General features: G+C 42.3%; 3 protein-coding genes across 10 annotated transcripts in view; 2 read left to right on the top strand and 1 right to left on the bottom strand.

Moving 5' to 3' along the window:
* Window positions 1-546: 546 nt before the first annotated feature.
* LOC306794787 (carnitine O-palmitoyltransferase 1, liver isoform) lies at window positions 547-10,956 on the top strand. Of its 4 annotated transcripts, none has more exons than XM_079292993.1 (19): window positions 547-636; window positions 2,302-2,447; window positions 3,102-3,241; window positions 3,437-3,608; window positions 3,767-3,868; window positions 4,217-4,354; window positions 4,556-4,633; window positions 4,988-5,095; window positions 6,203-6,287; window positions 6,730-6,925; window positions 7,024-7,209; window positions 7,301-7,406; window positions 7,493-7,609; window positions 8,098-8,262; window positions 8,365-8,493; window positions 8,706-8,861; window positions 8,982-9,092; window positions 9,292-9,384; window positions 9,622-10,956. In XM_079292993.1, the coding sequence occupies exons 2-19, from the start codon at window positions 2,307-2,309 to the stop codon at window positions 9,730-9,732; spliced, it is 2,334 nt and encodes a 777-aa protein (XP_079149119.1). In that variant the 5' UTR covers window positions 547-636; window positions 2,302-2,306; the 3' UTR covers window positions 9,733-10,956. The 4 variants fall into 4 exon arrangements, 2 of the variants coding, with proteins under 2 accessions (XP_079149119.1, XP_079149118.1); XM_079292992.1 differs by lacking the exon at window positions 6,203-6,287 and adding an exon at window positions 5,538-5,625; XR_013772940.1 differs by lacking the exons at window positions 6,203-6,287; window positions 9,622-10,956 and adding an exon at window positions 5,538-5,625 and having other exon boundaries at window positions 8,678-8,861; window positions 9,292-9,321.
* A 4,624-nt stretch (window positions 10,957-15,580) lies between these two features.
* LOC306794795 (troponin T, slow skeletal muscle-like) lies at window positions 15,581-18,065 on the top strand (the record flags this gene model as incomplete). 4 transcript variants are annotated; one of them, XM_079293004.1, is made up of 10 exons in its annotated part: window positions 15,581-15,602; window positions 16,257-16,275; window positions 16,391-16,448; window positions 16,552-16,668; window positions 16,806-16,883; window positions 16,968-17,081; window positions 17,178-17,287; window positions 17,439-17,529; window positions 17,606-17,646; window positions 17,957-18,065. In XM_079293004.1, the coding sequence occupies 7 exons, from the start codon at window positions 16,570-16,572 to the stop codon at window positions 18,000-18,002; spliced, it is 579 nt and encodes a 192-aa protein (XP_079149130.1). In that variant the 3' UTR covers window positions 18,003-18,065. The 4 variants fall into 4 exon arrangements, with proteins under 4 accessions (XP_079149130.1, XP_079149129.1, XP_079149128.1 ...); XM_079293003.1 differs by lacking the exon at window positions 15,581-15,602 and having other exon boundaries at window positions 16,259-16,275; window positions 16,391-16,463; XM_079293002.1 differs by lacking the exons at window positions 15,581-15,602; window positions 16,257-16,275 and having other exon boundaries at window positions 16,377-16,448.
* A 307-nt stretch (window positions 18,066-18,372) lies between these two features.
* Window positions 18,373-19,001, bottom strand: part of dnaaf3l (dynein axonemal assembly factor 3 like) — a gene marked incomplete at its 3' end in the record, with an annotated part of 2,521 nt that continues 1,892 nt past the window's right edge. For both annotated transcript variants that reach the window (XM_079292997.1, XM_079292996.1), the window contains 3 exons: window positions 18,971-19,001; window positions 18,724-18,798; window positions 18,373-18,514 (listed from right to left, as the gene is read on the bottom strand). The exon at window positions 18,971-19,001 is cut by the window's right edge and continues 84 nt beyond it. In XM_079292997.1, the coding sequence (XP_079149123.1) occupies window positions 18,373-18,514; window positions 18,724-18,798; window positions 18,971-19,001 (248 nt within the window). The remainder of the gene's footprint in view (window positions 18,515-18,723; window positions 18,799-18,970) is intronic.

Here is a 19,001-nt window from a genome sequence, read left to right as displayed (position 1 = left end):
AGATTAAAGTGAGAAAAAACGTTACTTAGTAGCTTCTCCTGGAGCTATCAATCCCTTCTTATAGTTTTCTATGGAAAATTATAATTTTTCAGAGCTTTCAACAAACAGATCGACTGTTAGAAATGGTCGAAAGAAGAAAGAAAACACATCTGGAAATAAAAGATAAGGTCAGGACTACACATGTGTAAGGATAGTTTATCTGAGTAATAGTGTCCCTGGCGTCAATCATCTGTCAAACATATGACAGTCACACGTTCATCTTACATATAAAGCCAAATAAACACAAATTCATCTTACATATAAAGCCAAATAAACACAAATTCATCTTACATATAAAGCCAAATAAACACAAATTCATCTTACATAAAAGCCAAATAAATGCCGAGCTAGTGGACATAGTTATTGACACAGGCTTCTCTCTGCCCTGAACGCAGCTCAGGCATCACACAACAAAACTGCCACTGCGTGATTGCGACATTTCCGACCGTATATGAAGGCAGCATCAGCTCCATCCTGGAGGAGGGCATCCATAGTACAGCTGTGCAGAGGGCCGACACCACGTCGTCGTCGTCAGAAGTTATAACTGTCCTGCTACTCTGGACCCTCGGGAAATTTCGTAAACAAAAACAACAACAGGTATGCTAACAGGGTTTCCGAAAATGACGTCGTGTGTTGCAATGGAGACACAAACGCGTCGTTTCCACGGACGTGAAGAAGTCCCACCAGCTCAAGCTAACGGACATAAAAGGCTTGGGACGCTCGGCTAGCCAACACTAGCATAGCTCTTATCTAAATAGCTGCTCTAGTGAGATAACGTTCGTTAAAACGTCAGGTATTGCTGTCTTGCCTCAGTTGGTTTTCCTTAATGTCGAACATTAGTGTGGAGCTTTCAGCTATGACAATGTTACGAGCTTAATAACACTTACTACGTACGTTACCTGATTAATAACACATTGTACTTTCGTACATTGTAATTGCTCCCGTAGTTGTGCCTACGGTGTATAAATGTGATTGAATCTGAATTGTAAGTAGCTTTGGATAAAAGCGTCTGCTAAATGACTGTAATGTAATGCACATGTCCCCCAATCTGTCTGCTGTTTAATTTGGGTTGACTTGGCTGAAAGGTGTAGAGTGTCATCATGACTGTAGTTGTTGTTTGTTGACTTTGGAAGTTGTCCTCCTTTTACGTCATATTTGTTAGTCAACGATTCAGTGCAACAATATTTAGCTTATCCTATCTGTGTGTCTTGAATTATGTTGATTGTTTCTACAATGTGTGTGTGATAACAGAAATCTGATGATATTACATGTTCACTTGTTGCCATAATAGGGCCCAGTGTTGTCACATGCAGCTGTTTTACATCTAGTTGTTCCTTGTTGGGCAGACCTGCAGGCAAAGGTTAGTCAAGATAAGTTATGATAAGGCAGAGCTGACTCTTAACTTAACTAATAAGTTATTTACTCTTATCCTGGAACAGAAGAAGCATACATATTCACCTTGATGAGACTAAAGTTGCAGTCAAACAATAGACGGAGGAATTCTAATAGGGAAATGACTGAAGGCCTTCGAGGTGTTAACCATCAAAATGCGTAGCATGCGTATATCAAGTAAAAAGTGCAGGGTTGTGTCAAACCTTTTTCTCCTTTAAATAAACTGTAATATCTTTAAACAGATCTTACTATTCATAGCCCATTCCCCCTTATTAATTACTCAATTCAATTATATCTGTAGCCTAATCAAAAATATCATCGTTAAGCGGTATCATTGTCTGGCGGTCTTTTTTTATCGCCCGGCTTTAAAGAGTTGATGCTGAGGATTACGACGCTGTGAATGCAGACATTTTATCTGCCAGATCTGACCTAACAGGGCAACAACAAGAGCAGCCGTGGCCTCCACAGGGGTGTAGTCCAGTGTCAGTGTGACTCAACCTCATGCCATTATCCATAGCCTATTTGTGGAGGAAAATCAATTCCGTAGGAAGAGAAGCCATTTGCATAAACATAAACAAAAAACATGGCCGACAGTGACAAACTGCTGTTTTTTGTGGGCAAGTGTTCACACAAATGACCTCTCAGCAGTGCAGCTTCCACATTGTTTTCTGACATTTTTTATGTTTTACTGAATAGATATCTTTCAGACCGTGTTCATTTGTATTGTTGTGTTTGTTTTTTCAATTTTGATAATCTGTGTTTAACACACACACACACATATTCCTTCCTTTTGCCTTTAGGTTGTTGTCTGCCTATTCACAGTTGAATAAAACATTCATGTTTCCTCTCTGTCCCTCTCATTGTGCACAGTCATCATGGCGGAGGCCCACCAGGCGGTGGCCTTCCAGTTCACGGTCACCCCGGATGGCATTGATCTTCATTTGTCCCACCAGGCCTTCACGGAGATCTACCTCTCTGGCGTGCGCTCCTGGAAGAAGCGTATCATCGGACTCAAGGTATCTCAACTCTGGCTGTCACACCTGTTGTCTGTTTGGCTTGTTCACGCTCATCCCGTGTCTTTGACCCAAAAACAGTCCGTAACCACATATGTGGCTCTTCCTCATAGTTATTACAGCGCTTCCCCCTCTCTTCATGTCAGCCCTTGCATCTGTGTCGGAGCTCAATGTTGAGGAATCTTAAGTGTTCTGTTGTGTTGGCCTGTCTATATCATGGCTTCAGTGTCTTTGCAAAAATAAAGACGAAAAACTTGAACTGTATTTTCACTTTATTTGTTGAAACATTGACAGCGGCTGAATGCAGCAGTTTTGTCTTTCATTGTTTTAATTGTAGGATTTTAAATATGGTCTTTTAATTGCGCATAATTCATAATTTTAAATGTTTTTTTAGTTTTGGTTGTATGAATGTGTATACAGGGCACTCCTGAAAAAGGATTAAAGTGATGTTTAATGTGTAAGCTTTTCATACCCAGTCGGACACACACCTGCTGCAAAAGCCTCAAATGAACAGCTACATTCACAGTGATTTGTTGTTTAATTCTGTTTATTAATGCAGTAAAGACTTTAGCATTCACATGACATGTATTACTTAATCAGTGTGCATGTCATGTAAACAGAATGGGATTTTAAACGTCTCCTGTCTCACGTTAACAGAATAGCGTGATCACGGGGGTTTATCCTGCGAGTCCGTCCTCCTGGCTCTTCGTGGTCATAGCCATCCTGGCTACTATGTACACGCGCTCCGACCCCTCCATGGGACTCATAGCCAAGATACAGGAGCACCTGCCAGTCAGGTAACACCTCTCGTGACTCCAGGATAGTGTTAAAGATCCACCAATCAACCCCTGCAGACTCCAAATGTTCCCTTTCCCTGATTAGACATTGTGTTATAGAGAGATGAGTGATACATACAGGAGAAAGGAGTCGTTTTCTTGTTTATTCTGTTAAATGTTTCACTCACTGCTCTTTTTTTCTCCCTCTGTTTGCAGCCAGTCGATGAGTAACCAGTGCCAGACGTTGGTGTCAGCAGTGCTCTTCAGCACCATGCTGTGGCTCCTGCTCATCTTCACCATGCGCCTGTGCCTCAAGCAGCTTCTCTCCTACCACCGCTGGATGTTTGAGAAGCACGGCAAGATGTCCACCACCACCAAAGTCTGGGTGGTCAGTGTTGTCTCACACTATTTTTTTGTTCGATTTGTTACTGTAAACGAACAATGCCCTTCATTGTCTTGAGTGGCAGTTTTTATGTCCTCTCATACTCACAAAATGTTGTGTGTTTTATGCTGCAAAGAAAACCCTGTTTACTGTTTCTACGCCAGGCGCTGGTGCGGATCTTCTCCGGCAGGAAGCCTCTGCTCTACAGCTACCAGGGTTCGCTGCCAAACCTGCCTGTGCCGGCCACCAAGGACACAGTCAAAAGGGTGAGACGTCACATGAAGCGGAGGAAATGACAACACGCTGACATCTGACCGTGGAACAGATGGATTGCTTTCGCACATTCATCATTTTCAACCAAATATAAAATGCATGTCATCATCCACCCTTCTAAACGGATGTATATCTGACAGATGAGAGGTGGTGTGGTTGTAATGGTAGAAGGCTTCCACATCACCAACCGTGGCCTTTAATAGATGTTAATTCATTGATTTACAATCCTTTTTCTATGTTTCTGTATTCAGTAGACTATGTAATCAATATTGGTCATTTTATATCTGCTCAATGCGTCTCCTTCTTCTTCTTCTTCTTCTTTGCACATCTCTCTTGTTTAGCACTTGGAATCCGTGCGTCCGCTCATGGACGATACAGAGTACGAACGCATGACCGAGCTGTCAGCGGAGTTTGAGAGCAGCCTCGGTAAACGCCTGCAGTGGTACCTCAAACTCAAAGCCCTGTGGGCCACCAACTACGTAAGTGGATTAACCACAGGGAGTGTGGCTACTTCAGACATCACTTAAACGTCCAAACCAAGGAGGACATTTTTAAATTCTATGAAAGATGTATGTCTTTGTAAGGTTCTGTGGTTTCAATTATTCATCCTGGCTGAATATGGAAGTGATGGAAGTGATATTAGCTCTCTCACAAAGAATGATTGTGTTTTAATCCTTCAGGTCAGTGACTGGTGGGAGGAATACGTCTATCTGCGAGGACGGAGCCCAATAATGGTCAACAGTAACTATTACGGCATGGTATGACAATAAATAGATTCCCAGTTCAACCTGATGCAGTCATCATTAGGATCGACTCTGATTGATGTTGGACCTGACAGGTCCATTTTTTTCTATTTGACGGGCTTTGAGATATTTAAGGATTTGTTTGTCATGAGGAGAGAAACATGATGGATACGTAATTGTGTGTTTCTGCTCGTTAGACGAAGACATGTGCTCTTGTTTATACTTTTTTATTAATCCTGGAAAAGTGAACCTACAATGTATGTTCATTGTCACGTTTATATGAATTCAAATTCAAACACATGGCCTCTAAAAACTCAACTATTTCCTCAAGAATGTTCAATAAACAGTCTCCGTGCGTTCTCTCCCCAGGACTTCATGTATGTGACGCCCACACCCATCCAGGCGGCCCGGGCAGGCAACAGCCTTCACGCATACTTCCTATACCGCCGCAAACTCAACAAAGAAGAGCTTAAACCTGTGAGTTTCACACCAGTCCACCCCGCCAGCTGCCCCAAATACACCGAGGCGTTCATAATTCATGCCTCTCTGCTATGGCAACAGAAGACTTCGACAGACACATTTGGATATTTCTTTGTGGAACCTGATCATAATGATGGCACCATCAGCACGTGTTTTGATTGATTGATTTGCCGTTTGTGTGTCTTCCAAGTTTTTGGTAGATATCGTGTTCATCTCCGTTCATTTATTTAGTTTTCATGTTCCCTCACATTCTCATATGCTCATGTCTCACCCGTTCCTCTTCTACTCCTTTCATCCTGTCTCTCACTCGCTTGATTCCTCTTCGCTCCCTTCCCTCATGTCCTCTCACTCGTCTCCTCTCCTTTTGATTGACTCTACCATCCCTCCGCTGCTCTCCTCTGTCCTCGCCCTTCGTCCTCTCCTCTCTCCGTTTTCCCAGACCCGCATTCCCGGCACTGTCATTCCTCTGTGTTCAGCTCAGTGTGAGAGGGTATTCAACACCACACGCGTTCCTGGAGAGGAGACCGGTAAAGAGAGACACACGGTGCTGATACATGATGCGCAATATTGTCTGCGCAATGAGCAGGTAGCTTCAGCAAGTGAGCAGTGCTTCAGAGATGACGAGGCACACGGAAGGTGTCTGAGCCGTCTGGAGTTAAAGCGTGGGAGAGAGAACTGTGTGAAAGACGGTGTGTGTGTGTGTGTGTGTGTGTGTGTGTGTGTGTGTGTGTGTGTGTGTGTGTGTGTGTGTGTGTGTGTGTGTGTGTGTGTGTGTGTGTGTGTGTGTGTGTGTGTGTGAGTTTGCCGTGATTCACTGAGTCATCATATGTCTGCTGTACAGGCCATCCTGTCGCCTCTCATCTGTCTGCCTTCTGGTCTCATCGCAGCTCTGTCTGGGTTTCTGGAAATGTTCAGTCTTAACTAACGTCTATTTTCTTCTGCCCACACATTTTGTTTTCTCATCTTTTTCTTCCCTCTCTTCCCTGGTTCTCGTTCTATTTCTTCCACACACTCCTGTGTGTGTTTTTTCTATCCTTTTCCTTTCCCTCTTTCTCTCCCTTCCTTTCTTTTTTGTACTGGCCCCTCCCTCTTTTTCGTGCTCAGTGGATGCTAAGGTCTGCAATTCCTTGCTGCTCCTATCAATTTGAGCGGATGTTTGACACTTGTCGAATCCCTGGAACACTAACAGGTAGTATTTATATTTTTACACAACTGGCCCAATCCTAGTTTTAGATCTCTAAATAAACCAATATGATAATATATGTGTGCATAACATGTTTTACTGTGTATGATTAAGAATATCAAATGACGATCCCTGTCTCACATATAGTAAATGTTCCCTGTCCATTATGTTAATGAGCCAAGAGCCTAAAAGTCATCCATCAACCAATTCAAATTAGGAACCACAATGTCAAGAAACAGATGCAGCTGTTGTGTCCTTTTGTCCCGACTAAAAATGTATGAATCATGACATGAATGTGACAGGAACCCATGCCAGTAGGACAGACAGAATAAACACAAGCACACACACACACACACATGAAGCACATCTGTGATGCTTTTGTGTTTCTATGACAGGCCTTTGACTCTATTAACAGAATATGTATTTTTGTTTTCTTCAATGTGCGAAGACACTGTGCAGCATTGGCAGGACAGTGACTACATAGCGGTATACCACCGGGGTCGCTACTTCCGTCTCAGGATGTACCATGCAGGCAGACTCCTGTCGCCCAGGGAGATTGAATCCCAAATTCAGAAGATCCTGGATGACCCGTCACCTCCTTCCAAAGGAGAGGCCAAACTGGGGGCCCTGACCGCTGGAGACAGGTCAGTGTGACAAGCCGCCCGTGGTAAAATCACATGGACAACACAGTGCACTGAATCCTTGATGTAATGTCATAATCTTCCTCTGAAATGTTTCCCAGAATTCCATGGGCTAAAGCCAGGGTGAAGTATTTCAGCAGTGGGGTCAATAAACGGTCTCTGGACTACATCGAGAAAGCCGCCTTCTTTGTGAGCCTGGATGACGAGGAGCAGGGCGGGATGGCGGATGACCCGACTAGATTAGATTCATACGCCAAATCCCTGTTGCACGGGAAATGTTACGACAGGTAATCGTACCCTTAGCTGATCACTGCCTTGTGAAAGTCACCTAGTTTCCAAATTATGTGTTTTTCAATCCTTATCCTGGTCGTCATGCAGGTGGTTTGACAAGTCCTTCACCGTTGTTTACTTCAAGAATGGAAAGATGGGCTTAAATGGAGAGCACTCCTGGGCTGATGCACCAGTGTTGTCACACGCCTGGCAGGTAAGGACCACGAAGGAGAAGTAAGTTCCACGTTGTTGTCGCTTGGTTCTTAGAGGCAATCACTTATAACCGTTGTGTGTTTCCAGTACGTCTTGTCCATGGACTGTTTCCAGCTCGGTTACAATGCAGAGGGTCACTGCAAAGGAGAAGTGGATTCATCACTACCACGGCCACAGAAGCTGAACTGGGAAATCCCTCCAGAAGTTAGTTATCCATCCACACCTTGCCCGTAACTCCATAATGAATCTGTACAGATGTGTGCAGCGGCTCCATCTCTTGCAGCTTTTATTTTGGCCGCCGCTTTAGAGTGGTGAGCGAGGAGTCAGCAGTGCATCAATCAACGGGCAATAAAAGGTGTTTTGCGAAAGCGTGAGTCACTGCAACCACAAGAGGTCCTTCAGCATGCAGCAGTAACTGGCCACCCAAAATATTACGCAGTTTGTGGAGCAGTATGCGAAATAAGCCATGGAGATACACAGAGATGTGCACACACACTCACTCACTCACTCACACTTTGAAAATGATCACTTGGATTGAAAAGACGAGCGCCTAGCAAACTGATACATATATTTCATGTAAATAGTACAAAGCTGACTCATTATTTGTAACACTGTGGACGCGTTGCCACAGAACAACGCTTATAGGTATCTCCGTCGTGTTGATTTGAGCTGTTTGGATGTGTCCGTCTCAGTGTGAGGAGCAGATCTCCGGGTCTCTGGCAGTGGCCCAGGCCCTGGCTGACGATGTGGACGTCCACGTTTTCGCCTTTGAAGAATTTGGCAAAGGAAAGATCAAAAGGTGTCGAGTCAGCCCAGATGCCTTCATACAGCTGGCTCTTCAGTTGGCCCACTACAGGGTAAGCCTCCCTCTGAAGCAGTGTGTGTCGGACACTGCATTCAATTTGGACATTTGGTGTCAATATTGTCTGTTGCATGTGAGTTTTGTGTTTGCATTCCAGGACCAGGGGAGATTCTGTTTGACGTACGAAGCCTCCATGACCCGTCTGTTCAAGGAGGGCAGGACCGAGACGGTTCGCTCCTGTACCAGTGAGAGCAGTGCCTTCGTCCGAGCGCTGGAAGGTGGAGAGGTGAGCCCATGGATGATGTCTCTTGACTTCCATCCTTTTTTTGAGGAACGTTTTGCTGGAGTAACTCAAAGGCGGACGATTAAAGGTTCTCTGAGGAAACAAAATCTGCATTGCAAATGATTCTGTCCAATTGCTATTTTCATCGCATAAATCATACAGTGTCTGTTGTCGATATGCCAAGCAGTCATGCCGCTCGTGCCCTTCTCCACCAGGCAGCAGATGTGTGCAGGCGTTTGTTCCAGGAAGCATCAGAAAAGCACCAGCATCTATACCGCATGGCTATGACTGGAGCTGGCATCGACAGACACCTCTTCTGTCTCTACGTGGTATCGAAATACCTCAGAGTGGAGTCTCCTTTCTTGAAAGAGGTTCCTTTCTTTTCTTTGTCATTTTTATATTTTTTCAGTTTGAGTATTTATCTTTTTAGTCGACACAGATTAGCAGCAACTTCAGCAAACTGATGCAGTGGCTTCTTGTGGGTATTTCAGGTGCTATCTGAGCCCTGGCGGCTGTCCACGAGTCAGACTCCACTGCACGTGGAGATGTTTGACATCGTCAACTACCCAGAGTACGTCTCCTGTGGAGGGGGCTTTGGACCGGTCAGTGCTTCACTCACTAAAATCATTTAGCTGTTTAAGTTTGGCTTCAACTAGAAACAAACATTTTGCCATCGTAGTATTCATTAGCAGCAGTCATTTTGCTAGTTTTGTTTTGTTGTTTTTCCTTTTTGAAAGCGGCCGAGGTTTGCGATATTCTTTCAGCAGCCGTGAGTATAAATATTGTCTTTATGTCTTTCAGGTGGCTGATGACGGTTATGGGGTGTGCTACTGCGCTTTGGGAGAGAACGTGTTAAACTTCCACGTCACATGCAAGCACTCATGTCCAGACACTGTGAGTTCAATGAAAGTAGTAATAGTATGCTGCACAGGACAAGTGGAAACAAATACATCCCATAACGTGCCAGCACATACAGATATCAATACTGGAGATTTAAAAATATTAACAACAACAACAACACATTTATGGTAAAAAAAACGTTTTGGGATGAATTTATGTCAAAATGCTCATTCCTTTTTATCCCCCAGACACATTAATCTCCTTATTCTTTATTCCATGTCTTCCCTCCAGGGTGCCAATAAATTTGGTGCTCAGATTAGAAAAGCTCTGCACGACCTGCTACAGCTGCTGTGCCCCAACCAAACCCAGGTCAAGAAGACAGAAGTGAAGAAAGACCTGTAGGCGGTTACTCGGGGCTCAACGATGCTGAAGGGAAGCATAAGTTACACTATGAATTAAGGACAGACAGTTTTGTTTTCCCTCATGCATTGGGAGATTTCTTTTTTTAGCCAGTCAGATGGAGGGAAAACTAAAACAATGTAGGCGATGTTTTTACCGATATGTATCTGAATTTGTGTGTGTGTGTGTGTGTATTACCTGTGTGATAGGTGTGTGAGAAGGAAGTGGGATTCAAGTACACTCCTTCTTACTGGTTTAGCTTTACAAACCATTGGTACGTTTTTGGCGAGACATATTAGAGATTACTATTAAAAGGCCAGTATGAATTGCACCACTCAAAGTTAGGGAAGAAATTCCGAATACCTTATTACAGGGATTCATTTGACATATATATTCAAGTGCAGTACGCTCTGACACCATTAAATGTGCCACACGTTTTGTGCCACTGATCTTCTGTTGTTGAATTTGTTTGGAAAATGTTTTTGGGAGCGCGTGACGCATCTCGAGTCTTGGCACATTACATGGAGGGCTGTTGAGGTGATTTCATTTCCTTCCATCTGAATGCAACATCGCTGTAACAGTGACGCCACACATTTTGAACGATTGGAAGTCTGGGACTTCTCATTGTTTACTCGTCGTTATGTATAAATCTGCTTTCTACAAAAACACTTGATTGTAATACTGTGCCGAGAGAGCCGGGCTGTTTATACGTGTAGTGAAATGACATGGCTCTTGAAATTCATAGGTTGGCATTACTGTTTGACTCGTGTTATATTCAGGGCCAGCTCACCCAGGAAATACCTTTTATGTTTTCAAACATATTCAAAATGTACATACAAATAATGTAGCTCCATTGTCCTTTCAGTGGTCAGTGTTTCAAACTCCCCGAGTTGAAGCTGTGCTGTAATGAACTCCAGATATTTCACTGCCATCTATACATGTGTTTTGTAATTATTTTCATCACTGTATTATTAAACAAGCACCATAACAATGCAAGCTATATTCATGAATACCATATGCAGGTGTTTGTTTCGTCTCGAGCAGAGCTGCCGGTCACATGTGGATTACGTGTGGAGTGAAGCCGTCTGATTCAAAGAAAGTCGCGTGCCAGTGACACGGGCTCCTCAGTTATTCTTCATCGATTACTGCCTCTTCTTTTTCAGTTGAGCTTGTGTCGTAGTATTACTATTTGTAATGCAATATCACAGCAGAAAAATAAAGGACTTCTTAAAGGACTTTCTGCTCCCTTGTCAAAACCTGGTGCCTACATTACCCAAAATGCAGCTGTGTACATCAATTTCATTTTTTTTGATTGAATGCAGCTCCCTCTAGAGCCACAACAAGGCTTTGGTATTCCCCTTTAAGATAATGCTCAGAGATGTAACGTATGTATTTTGTATCTGAAACCTCACCGCTCGATGCTGCCAAATACTGCACACTGCACCTTTAAGAGGAGCCAGGAGGGTCTGTTGACTCCTTGAAACCTATTTATTTTTGATTTCATTTCTGCAAAAGGACACAGCACACCTACTGCTAATAAATGAGGAGAAATAACAATAATAATAATGATACATTTTATTTATATAGCGCTTTAAAAGGCACTCAAAGTCACTTTACATGGTAAAAACAGAAACAATAAAAGCATTTATAATAAAAACAAAATCTACAACATAACAGTAAGAAAGAAAAATAAACACGAAGAGAAAGAAAGAGAACATGACTGACTTTAGAGGTTAAAAGCAGATTTAAATAGGTGAGTTTTAAGTGCAGTTTTGAAAGTGGCGAGTGACCGAGAATGGAAATGGAAATAAGAGAGAACATTGAAGCCAGTATGAAAAATGTAAAAAAGTATTACATACTGACAGCAGGGTATTAAAACAGTTGAAGTAAGTGACTTTTAATGCAGCATTTCAAATGGGTCAAACTGTTATGTGTGCTGTCTGTAAAATATAATATTTATTTCTGATAGAGTACAAATGCCCCAGCTGATTCTGGTTTAATTTCTCATGATATTACTGCATTTTTATATTCAGCTGCCCTCGCAGATGTTCAGGAGTAATTGTCAAGTCTTGTTTGACACTGCAGATAATTTCATCGTGACAACTTCATGTCATTCTAACAGGCGTCTTTGATTTTCTTCTTTTCTTTTTTATGGAAAATCTTCCCATCTGGCTGCAGCTAGCTAGCACTAGCTAGCAGTAAAATCACCAGAGGGAGCATGTTTTCTTTCTGGGATATAAAAGTTATAAAAAAGTTGTTGAAAATCAAATGAAAGTTCATGTCTCAAATGCTAGTCAGCTGGTTGAAACGTCGTCCCTTCAGTTCATTTGAACACCAGTGGACACTCTCAGTGCAGGTCCAAGATGTTTTTGATAATAAGTTCAGATAAAAATTATAAAAATGTATTTTACTTTTTTAAATGATTTTAGTGAACCATGTTAGACTTTCTTCTACAGCTAAAAATATATAAAATAAAAATATCATCGACTTCTGTACACTGCCAGATGTGTTTTTATTGCCCCAAGGCAATTATATTTAAAGATATATTGTCTACAGTAAGATTACATTTTATAAATAAAGTCTAAATATCCTAATTCTTCTTCTTACCTGATCCACAGGTGCTTCTTTGTGAGAGACTTCTGCAGGATGTTACTCTTTCTTTCCATCATGTGTGTTTTGGTTGTTCCCATGAGCTTTCATATTTGTCTATATGGAAATGCTGTTTGCTTTTGACTATTTCAGTCTATTTCATATTTGCATTCCACAAAAACCTTTATAGGAGGCAAGTGTAATTATAACCAACATAAAGGCGTTGTGTATGACCTGCTCTTGTTTCTCAAGGATCTCAATGTGTCCTGACAGAAACCGGCTTGTTTTTGCCTCCTTGTCTGTCTCGGTTTGTTTCCTGCCACCTGTCTTTCTGTGTCTTGTTTCAGCTGTGAGGTCAGCAACAAGCCCTTCGCTCATTATCCTGCCCGTCAGACTTCAGCATATGCCCACAAAAGCCGCCACTAATCCACATTCAGTCCCCTGTCCTTCTTTTCTAAATCTTGCCTCGCACACTCACCCACATTTCATCACCTCTCAAGTCACCTCTCCGTCACCCCAGAGGACCCCCTTATATAAAGTCCCGTCTCCCCTCTACTTGTTACTCCCCTTGTTTTCACCATCAGTCAAACATCCTTCTCTTTTGCTGTTCAGGTAGGCCTACGTGCTTTGACTTGTCCTCGACACTCTCTCTGAGCCGAGGTGTTTCTTCTTGTACGGTGCTGTGATTGTTTGAAATACGTGACCATCCAGCAGTCTTCCATCATCTTTATCTGGTACAGCATTGGGTTTGATTGCGTAGTATTGTTGATGGACTGTGATCGTTTTGAAAGACGTTGCTCGATGATTTTCAAGGCTGTTTAAAGTTGCTATAATCAATGTTTTTCTATGATAGCAATGGATCATATGGCTATGATTAGTGTAAAGAGGGTTTCTCAGTGAACCAGAGACTTATCACCAAAGCTACAGTTCCTCTTTGGACTGCAGAGCTTTTCATCATCTTTCAGCTTATTGTTATGATTTTCTGGCTCGCACTTTTAATGTTTCGATTCACGCCCACTGCTCTCACAGCAGGAGGCTACTTTTAGCAACTTAAAACCCACTCTGGGCTCTACCAGGCTAACAGTTAGAAACCGATCAGCTTGTGAGCATAATGGGGCATTTAGCAGACGATGAATGATGTTACCCCGTGTCTGCTGGACGTGTCAACTTCGCCGTATTAACTTAAAAGGTGCTGATATGTCACTGTGATCAAAGCTTGTTTCTGCTGCCTGTAAGTGTGCAAAAAAAAAACCCAAAACATTTATTGCACTTTTTACATTTAAATACTGTAATAGCCAATAATAACTGATTAAATCAAAGCTGCTTTAAAACGGTTGAAATTGACAATCATTAATGAATGTTAGATTTGTATTGTCTAAACGTGCTCAGACTTGTTTCATTGTACAACGTCAGAGACAATACATTCAGAATCTGCTTGTTGAAATATATAAATCAATGCAACTTATGGATTTCCACTAAATTGCAATTAAATTCAGTTGAGTGACAATAAAGGTCGATTATTTCTCTGAAATGACCAAAGACGTGAGAAGTTGCTCTTGTTGCCCTTGCCCTCTCCGTCCGTCTGTGTTGGTCAGTTTGGTCAGAAACATTCAACAGTGAAGCATTGTAATGAATTCCTCTCCCAATCCCTCATCTGCCTTTTGTGCCCGTGTTTATTCAGATTCACATGCTCATGCCCTGAGATCTTGGCTAAAAACGAACTGTGACAGGACCTGAGAGACGAGGGCGGCCTCGGTGCTTGATCTGCCATGTTAATGCTCTCAAAGACAGGCAGTCTGGGAGGCCTTCCAGTTCATTGAAAATGGTCTGTTGCCGGTGTGTCTACCAAGAAACCAACGGCTTCGACTCTGTACTCTGCACGTTTATAATTCTGTATCTCCTGTAACAAGTCCCACTGAAATACGTGTAAAAGAAGCTTAAATAATGGTCAGGAATGAGACAATATTATGGGACTCCACATTTAAACACCCACAAATCATTTGATCTGCAAACAGATCAAATGATAATAGAGGACTTGGCTGGTGTTAATAGCAGCAGCCGACCAGCTTAATCTCTCCATCCCACATTCTCTCTTGCAGATTGCCGAGCTAATACCTCACTCTTATCCTGGGTAACAGGACACTGCTGCGACCTAATAGTTCCTCTGACCGCTTCTATTCCTCGATCATTAAGCTACAAATGGCCTTCTGCTCTATATTATTCTTTGAACAAAAGCGCTGGCCTGCATCGATCATGTAATGTACCGTCTCATACATCATGAAATTTGTTCACTATTGAGAATGCAAACGTATTGATTGAAGGTCCAGTAATTACATTAAACGATCTCCATGCCAGGAATTCAGATGTATAATTGAGATTGTCAAATGTTAAATATACATCGGATTTTTGTCGAGCCGATGTGGCCACAAGTGGTACCTATAAAATAACAGCACAATGAATGTATTCTCATTTTCCAACCTTTTGTCGTGTCAATAGCTTCAAATGCGTCATTCGGCGACCTGACTGAACTAAGGTGTTGTGAAACAGTGGCACGAGTAGAGAAGAGACACAAAGTCCAACAAAGTGATCCAGAAAAAACATTTCCGCAGCAATATTTACATCATGTAAAGTGGACCAAATAAGGCTGCAGCGATAACATTCCTGTTTACGGAATGGAGTAAGGCTGTGTTGTGTGTTCTCTTGCTTGTGTGTGAAGATTTTCACCTGTAAGTGGGAGGTTGTGTTTTTTATTCTTTCAAATTCAACATACTCCAGCTTTAAGAGGGCAAACACCAACCGATGCATCACAACTGTACTTGGTCCGTTTGCTGCTCGATGTAATATTCGACAAACCCATGTTGTTTTGTGATCATTTAAGACTTATTCTAATGTATTCCGCCAATGCATTCTCAGATCTACCTTTTGAAAAATCATGAACTAAATAACTTGACACCTTTCATACGTTGGGTATGTATAGTGTATAATGCCGTTACACATCTAAAACAGTACTGATTTTTACATTGATGGTTTTCTCTCCAGTGTCACCATGTCTGAGTTTGAAGATCATGGGTAAGTCAATCCAGTCCTTCATAAACGTTTCTACATTCATACAACATGTTTTTAAGGCCTGTCTGATGTACTCATTCAATTCATATTTATTTAGAGTCCATCAAGAGGGTAAGGACCTTCACTCCTTCATTTAATAAAACCGCAATTTCGTCGTTTCTCACTCGCCTTGTCACTCTTTCTTTCTCCAGAAGAAGACGAGGAGCAGAGGGAGGGAGGTGAGACGGTGTTGATTTCATCGACCTTGCCTTAGGAATAACACATGCGGGTGTACAAGCTATAACAGCAACCTGTCAGTGAAAGATGAGAATCTTCAAAATGTAAATATGCATTTACATGTTGCAATCCATCCAGTGTTTGCATATTGTCCCAGGACAAGGCAAGGCAAATGTATTTGTATAGCACATTTCAACAACAAGGTAATTCAAATTAAGAACATTGCACTAAACCATTAAAAAACAGTGTAAGAAATAAAATACAGTAGTAAAATGCAGACAATTGATGAATATATGAATTGAATGTGGTTCAATTAGAGGCAGCAGCAAACATAAAAGTCTTCAATCTCGATTTGAAGGAGCCGAGGGTCCCAGCAGACCTGCAGGACAGTTGAACTTCAATTCAAATTCAAGAATTCAGGAAACTTTACACCTCGAGTTCTCTCTAACGGGATAGAAAATGCTGTTCTTTCATAGAGCAGTTCACAAGCCTATCATATGAATATTGGCCATAAACTGTGTTTTTTTCTATGTTTTAAACCTAATTGTTTTCCTGTTGGAGTTAAACTTGAAATAATTTCCTCTGCTGTGTTTGTTTATGAAAACAAAAAAAAAACGATTCCCTTTTTTGTTGCTGTTCTGGCTGTGATGCTGAAGAAGAACGCCCCAAATACAAGTAAGAGTGAAGTGGCAATACGAAACATCAAAACATATTGTGGGATTTTACCGCAAAATGCAGTAGAAAATACTCAAGATTGAACACGTTGATGTGCCGTCATGTTATTTTACAGGCCGGTCACACAGCTCGCTGCCCCTAAAATCCCTGACGGGGAGAGGGTTGACTTTGATGTATGTTCCTTCAAGGTTGTTGTTAACGGAACATTTACACAATTATAGCACCAAAAACAGGCATTCAATAATCTTGATCTGTGTATCCACTGGTCCCCGACAGGATATCCACAGGAAGAGGATGGAGAAAGACCTTCTGGAGCTGCAGACTCTGATTGACATCCACTTTGAGCAGAGGAAGAAAGAGGAAGAGGAGCTGATTGGACTCAAAGACAGGATTGTAATCGTTTTTCCATTAGTTCCCCACGTAGTTGCATGAGAGAGAGCTTTGCCAGGATACACTGACGATTCAGAACAACAGTGAGGAAACTTGAGCCACGTGTAAAGGTCAGGCGGACATGTTTTTTTCTGTAATAGGAGAACCGCCGGGCAGAAAGAGCTGAGCAGCAGCGTGTGAGGGCCGAAAAAGAGCGGGACAGACAGACACGGATTGCAGTAATTAACGTTTAACTCTGTATTACATGTTAAACGTTTTTAAAAATCCACTCGTATCACAGTATTTTGACCTGACTTCCTCAGGTGGAGAGACAGAGGAAAGAGGACGAAGAGGCCAAGAAGAGGGCAGAGGATGAGGCCAAGAAGAAGAAAGTGCTCTCCAACATGGGAGCTCACTTCGGAGGGTTCCTGGCCAAGGTGAGAACAACACATTTACAGGCAGGTGTGTCGCCGTACAGCGTCAGAGTTCACGTCTGTCCGATCCTCTGAGAAAGTGAGTCGTGTTTCCTGCAGGCAGAGCAGAGGCGCGGCAAAAAGCAAACTGCGAGGGAAATCAAGAGGAAGACTCTGTCAGAGAGACGCAAGACGCTGGCTATCGAGAGCCTGAGAGAGGATGGCCTGAGGTCAGTTTAAAGGTCCATTAAACACTGATGCATCTCGAATTTAGTAAAGAGATTTGGGTTCATTTTAAATAAACATCCATTACCTTTGAAACCAGGTACATTGTCGTACGAATGAATGCCATCTCAACTTGTTGATGCTGCTGTGTTTTAGAGAGAGAGCCAAGGAGATGTGGGAATGTATCTACCAGCTGGAGTCAGAGAAATTCGACCTGACTGACAAGACGAAGAGGCAGAAGTATGAGGTGAGCCATCGAGCCAAGAATATACAAAACTGGTATTTTAAATATAATTTGTGATGTAATGTGTGTTTTTTCTCAGATCAAAGTCCTCCTGAACAGACTCCAACATGCTCAGAAGTTGTGAGTCACTCTGCTCTACCTTCACACAACCTTCACACCGCAAAAAGTAGTGTGTCGTATGATGCTGCTTTGCATAGACTGTGCAAACATACCACAGACGGATGGAAACATACCACAGACGGATGGCAACAGTCACATTAACACAGGAAATAACAAACTCACAGCTCTTAAACATTTGCCACTTCATTCACTGGATGCGCAACATCTAAGACATGAAAGTAAAGTGGTATCCATCCCCAATCAGTCACACTCGATGGTCATTTCAACTGTTCATAATCTACTTTATGCTTTTGTTCTTGTCTCAACGCAGCAAAAAGGTCCACGGTAAGGGGAAGGTCGGAGGACGCTGGAAGTGAACTCTCAGAGGAGGCACGACGAAACAAGAAGACAGTTCAATAGATTCTGGACAAGATTAGAGATTTTACGTGTGGCATTTATTACAATACATCCACTTGCATCTGTATTTATTAAAATGCACGATAAATAAATTGGATATTTTCTTGAATGTCTTTGAAATTGTAAATGAAATCGGATTATTATTCTTAAAAAAATCCAAATATTGAAAAGTTCACAGCTACGACAAACAAAAATGAACATAAATGAATGTTGCTCCTTTTGCAACTTCCTTTTGAAGGCAAAATAAGTTCTGTCTGCAATATCACCTAGACTGTTGCATGCTGTGAAGGTAAAGCTGCTGACAATGGGAGCAGAATAAATGAACCACCGTTACTTCCTCTGTGGTACGAAAACAGCATGGACATCATCACTCTTCTCATCACGCCACGCCTCAAATTCAGCCTCCAGAGCGACGCTCGCCACTTTCTCTGCAAAGCCCGCTACTTGCTCTTTGCTCAGATCCAAAATGTACCTGTTTCACAAAGACACACAAATGCAAGTGAAACGCAGCAGCCGCACGACAGTCATCATTCACAGAACTTACAGATGGGACGGTGTAGCAAGCACAAAGAAATGCAGAAAAAGCTCATGCACTTGTGGGTAACAGAGCAGAGTCACTGTACTCTTGGTGAATGTGTTGCCACCATGGTAACAAACCACGATAACTGTAAAAACCCTCACTTGGCCAACTCCACGACAAGCACAGCGTCTGGTGCTGCAATCTGTCTCATTGTCGGGCCCAACTGGTGCACGCAGCTTAAGAGCATGGACAGAAAACACAGAAATGGAACACGGTGAGCGGTCACGTCAGTAGTCAAGATGGCGAAGGGATCCTGTTTTAGATTAAGTTATATTTGTGTTGAAGAGAACATTGATTATGTATTCAGAACAATGATCTGTTAGAGAATTAGAGACAGAAAGCTCTCACCTGGCAGAGAAGTAGATGGTGTTAAAGAAGT

This window comes from Melanostigma gelatinosum (genome assembly GCF_949748355.1).
Source record: "Melanostigma gelatinosum genome assembly, chromosome: 21".
In the NCBI taxonomy this organism is placed as follows: domain Eukaryota; kingdom Metazoa; phylum Chordata; class Actinopteri; order Perciformes; family Zoarcidae; genus Melanostigma; species Melanostigma gelatinosum.
The sequence above is the reverse complement of the archived record's forward strand: the minus strand, read 5'-3'. Positions and strand labels throughout refer to the sequence as shown.

What these genes read in the sequence shown, in the direction of transcription:
- LOC306794787 (XM_079292992.1), top strand. Translation starts at nt 2,307, where the DNA reads ATGGCGGAGGCCCACCAGGCGGTGGCCTTCCAGTTCACGGTCACCCCG. An exon ending in CAGGAGCACCTGCCAGTCAG is followed by an intron (nt 3,242 to 3,436) that starts GTAACACCTCTC and finishes CTCTGTTTGCAG; the next exon opens with CCAGTCGATGAGTAACCAGT. An exon ending in TGTTGTCACACGCCTGGCAG is followed by an intron (nt 7,407 to 7,492) that starts GTAAGGACCACG and finishes GTGTGTTTCCAG; the next exon opens with TACGTCTTGTCCATGGACTG.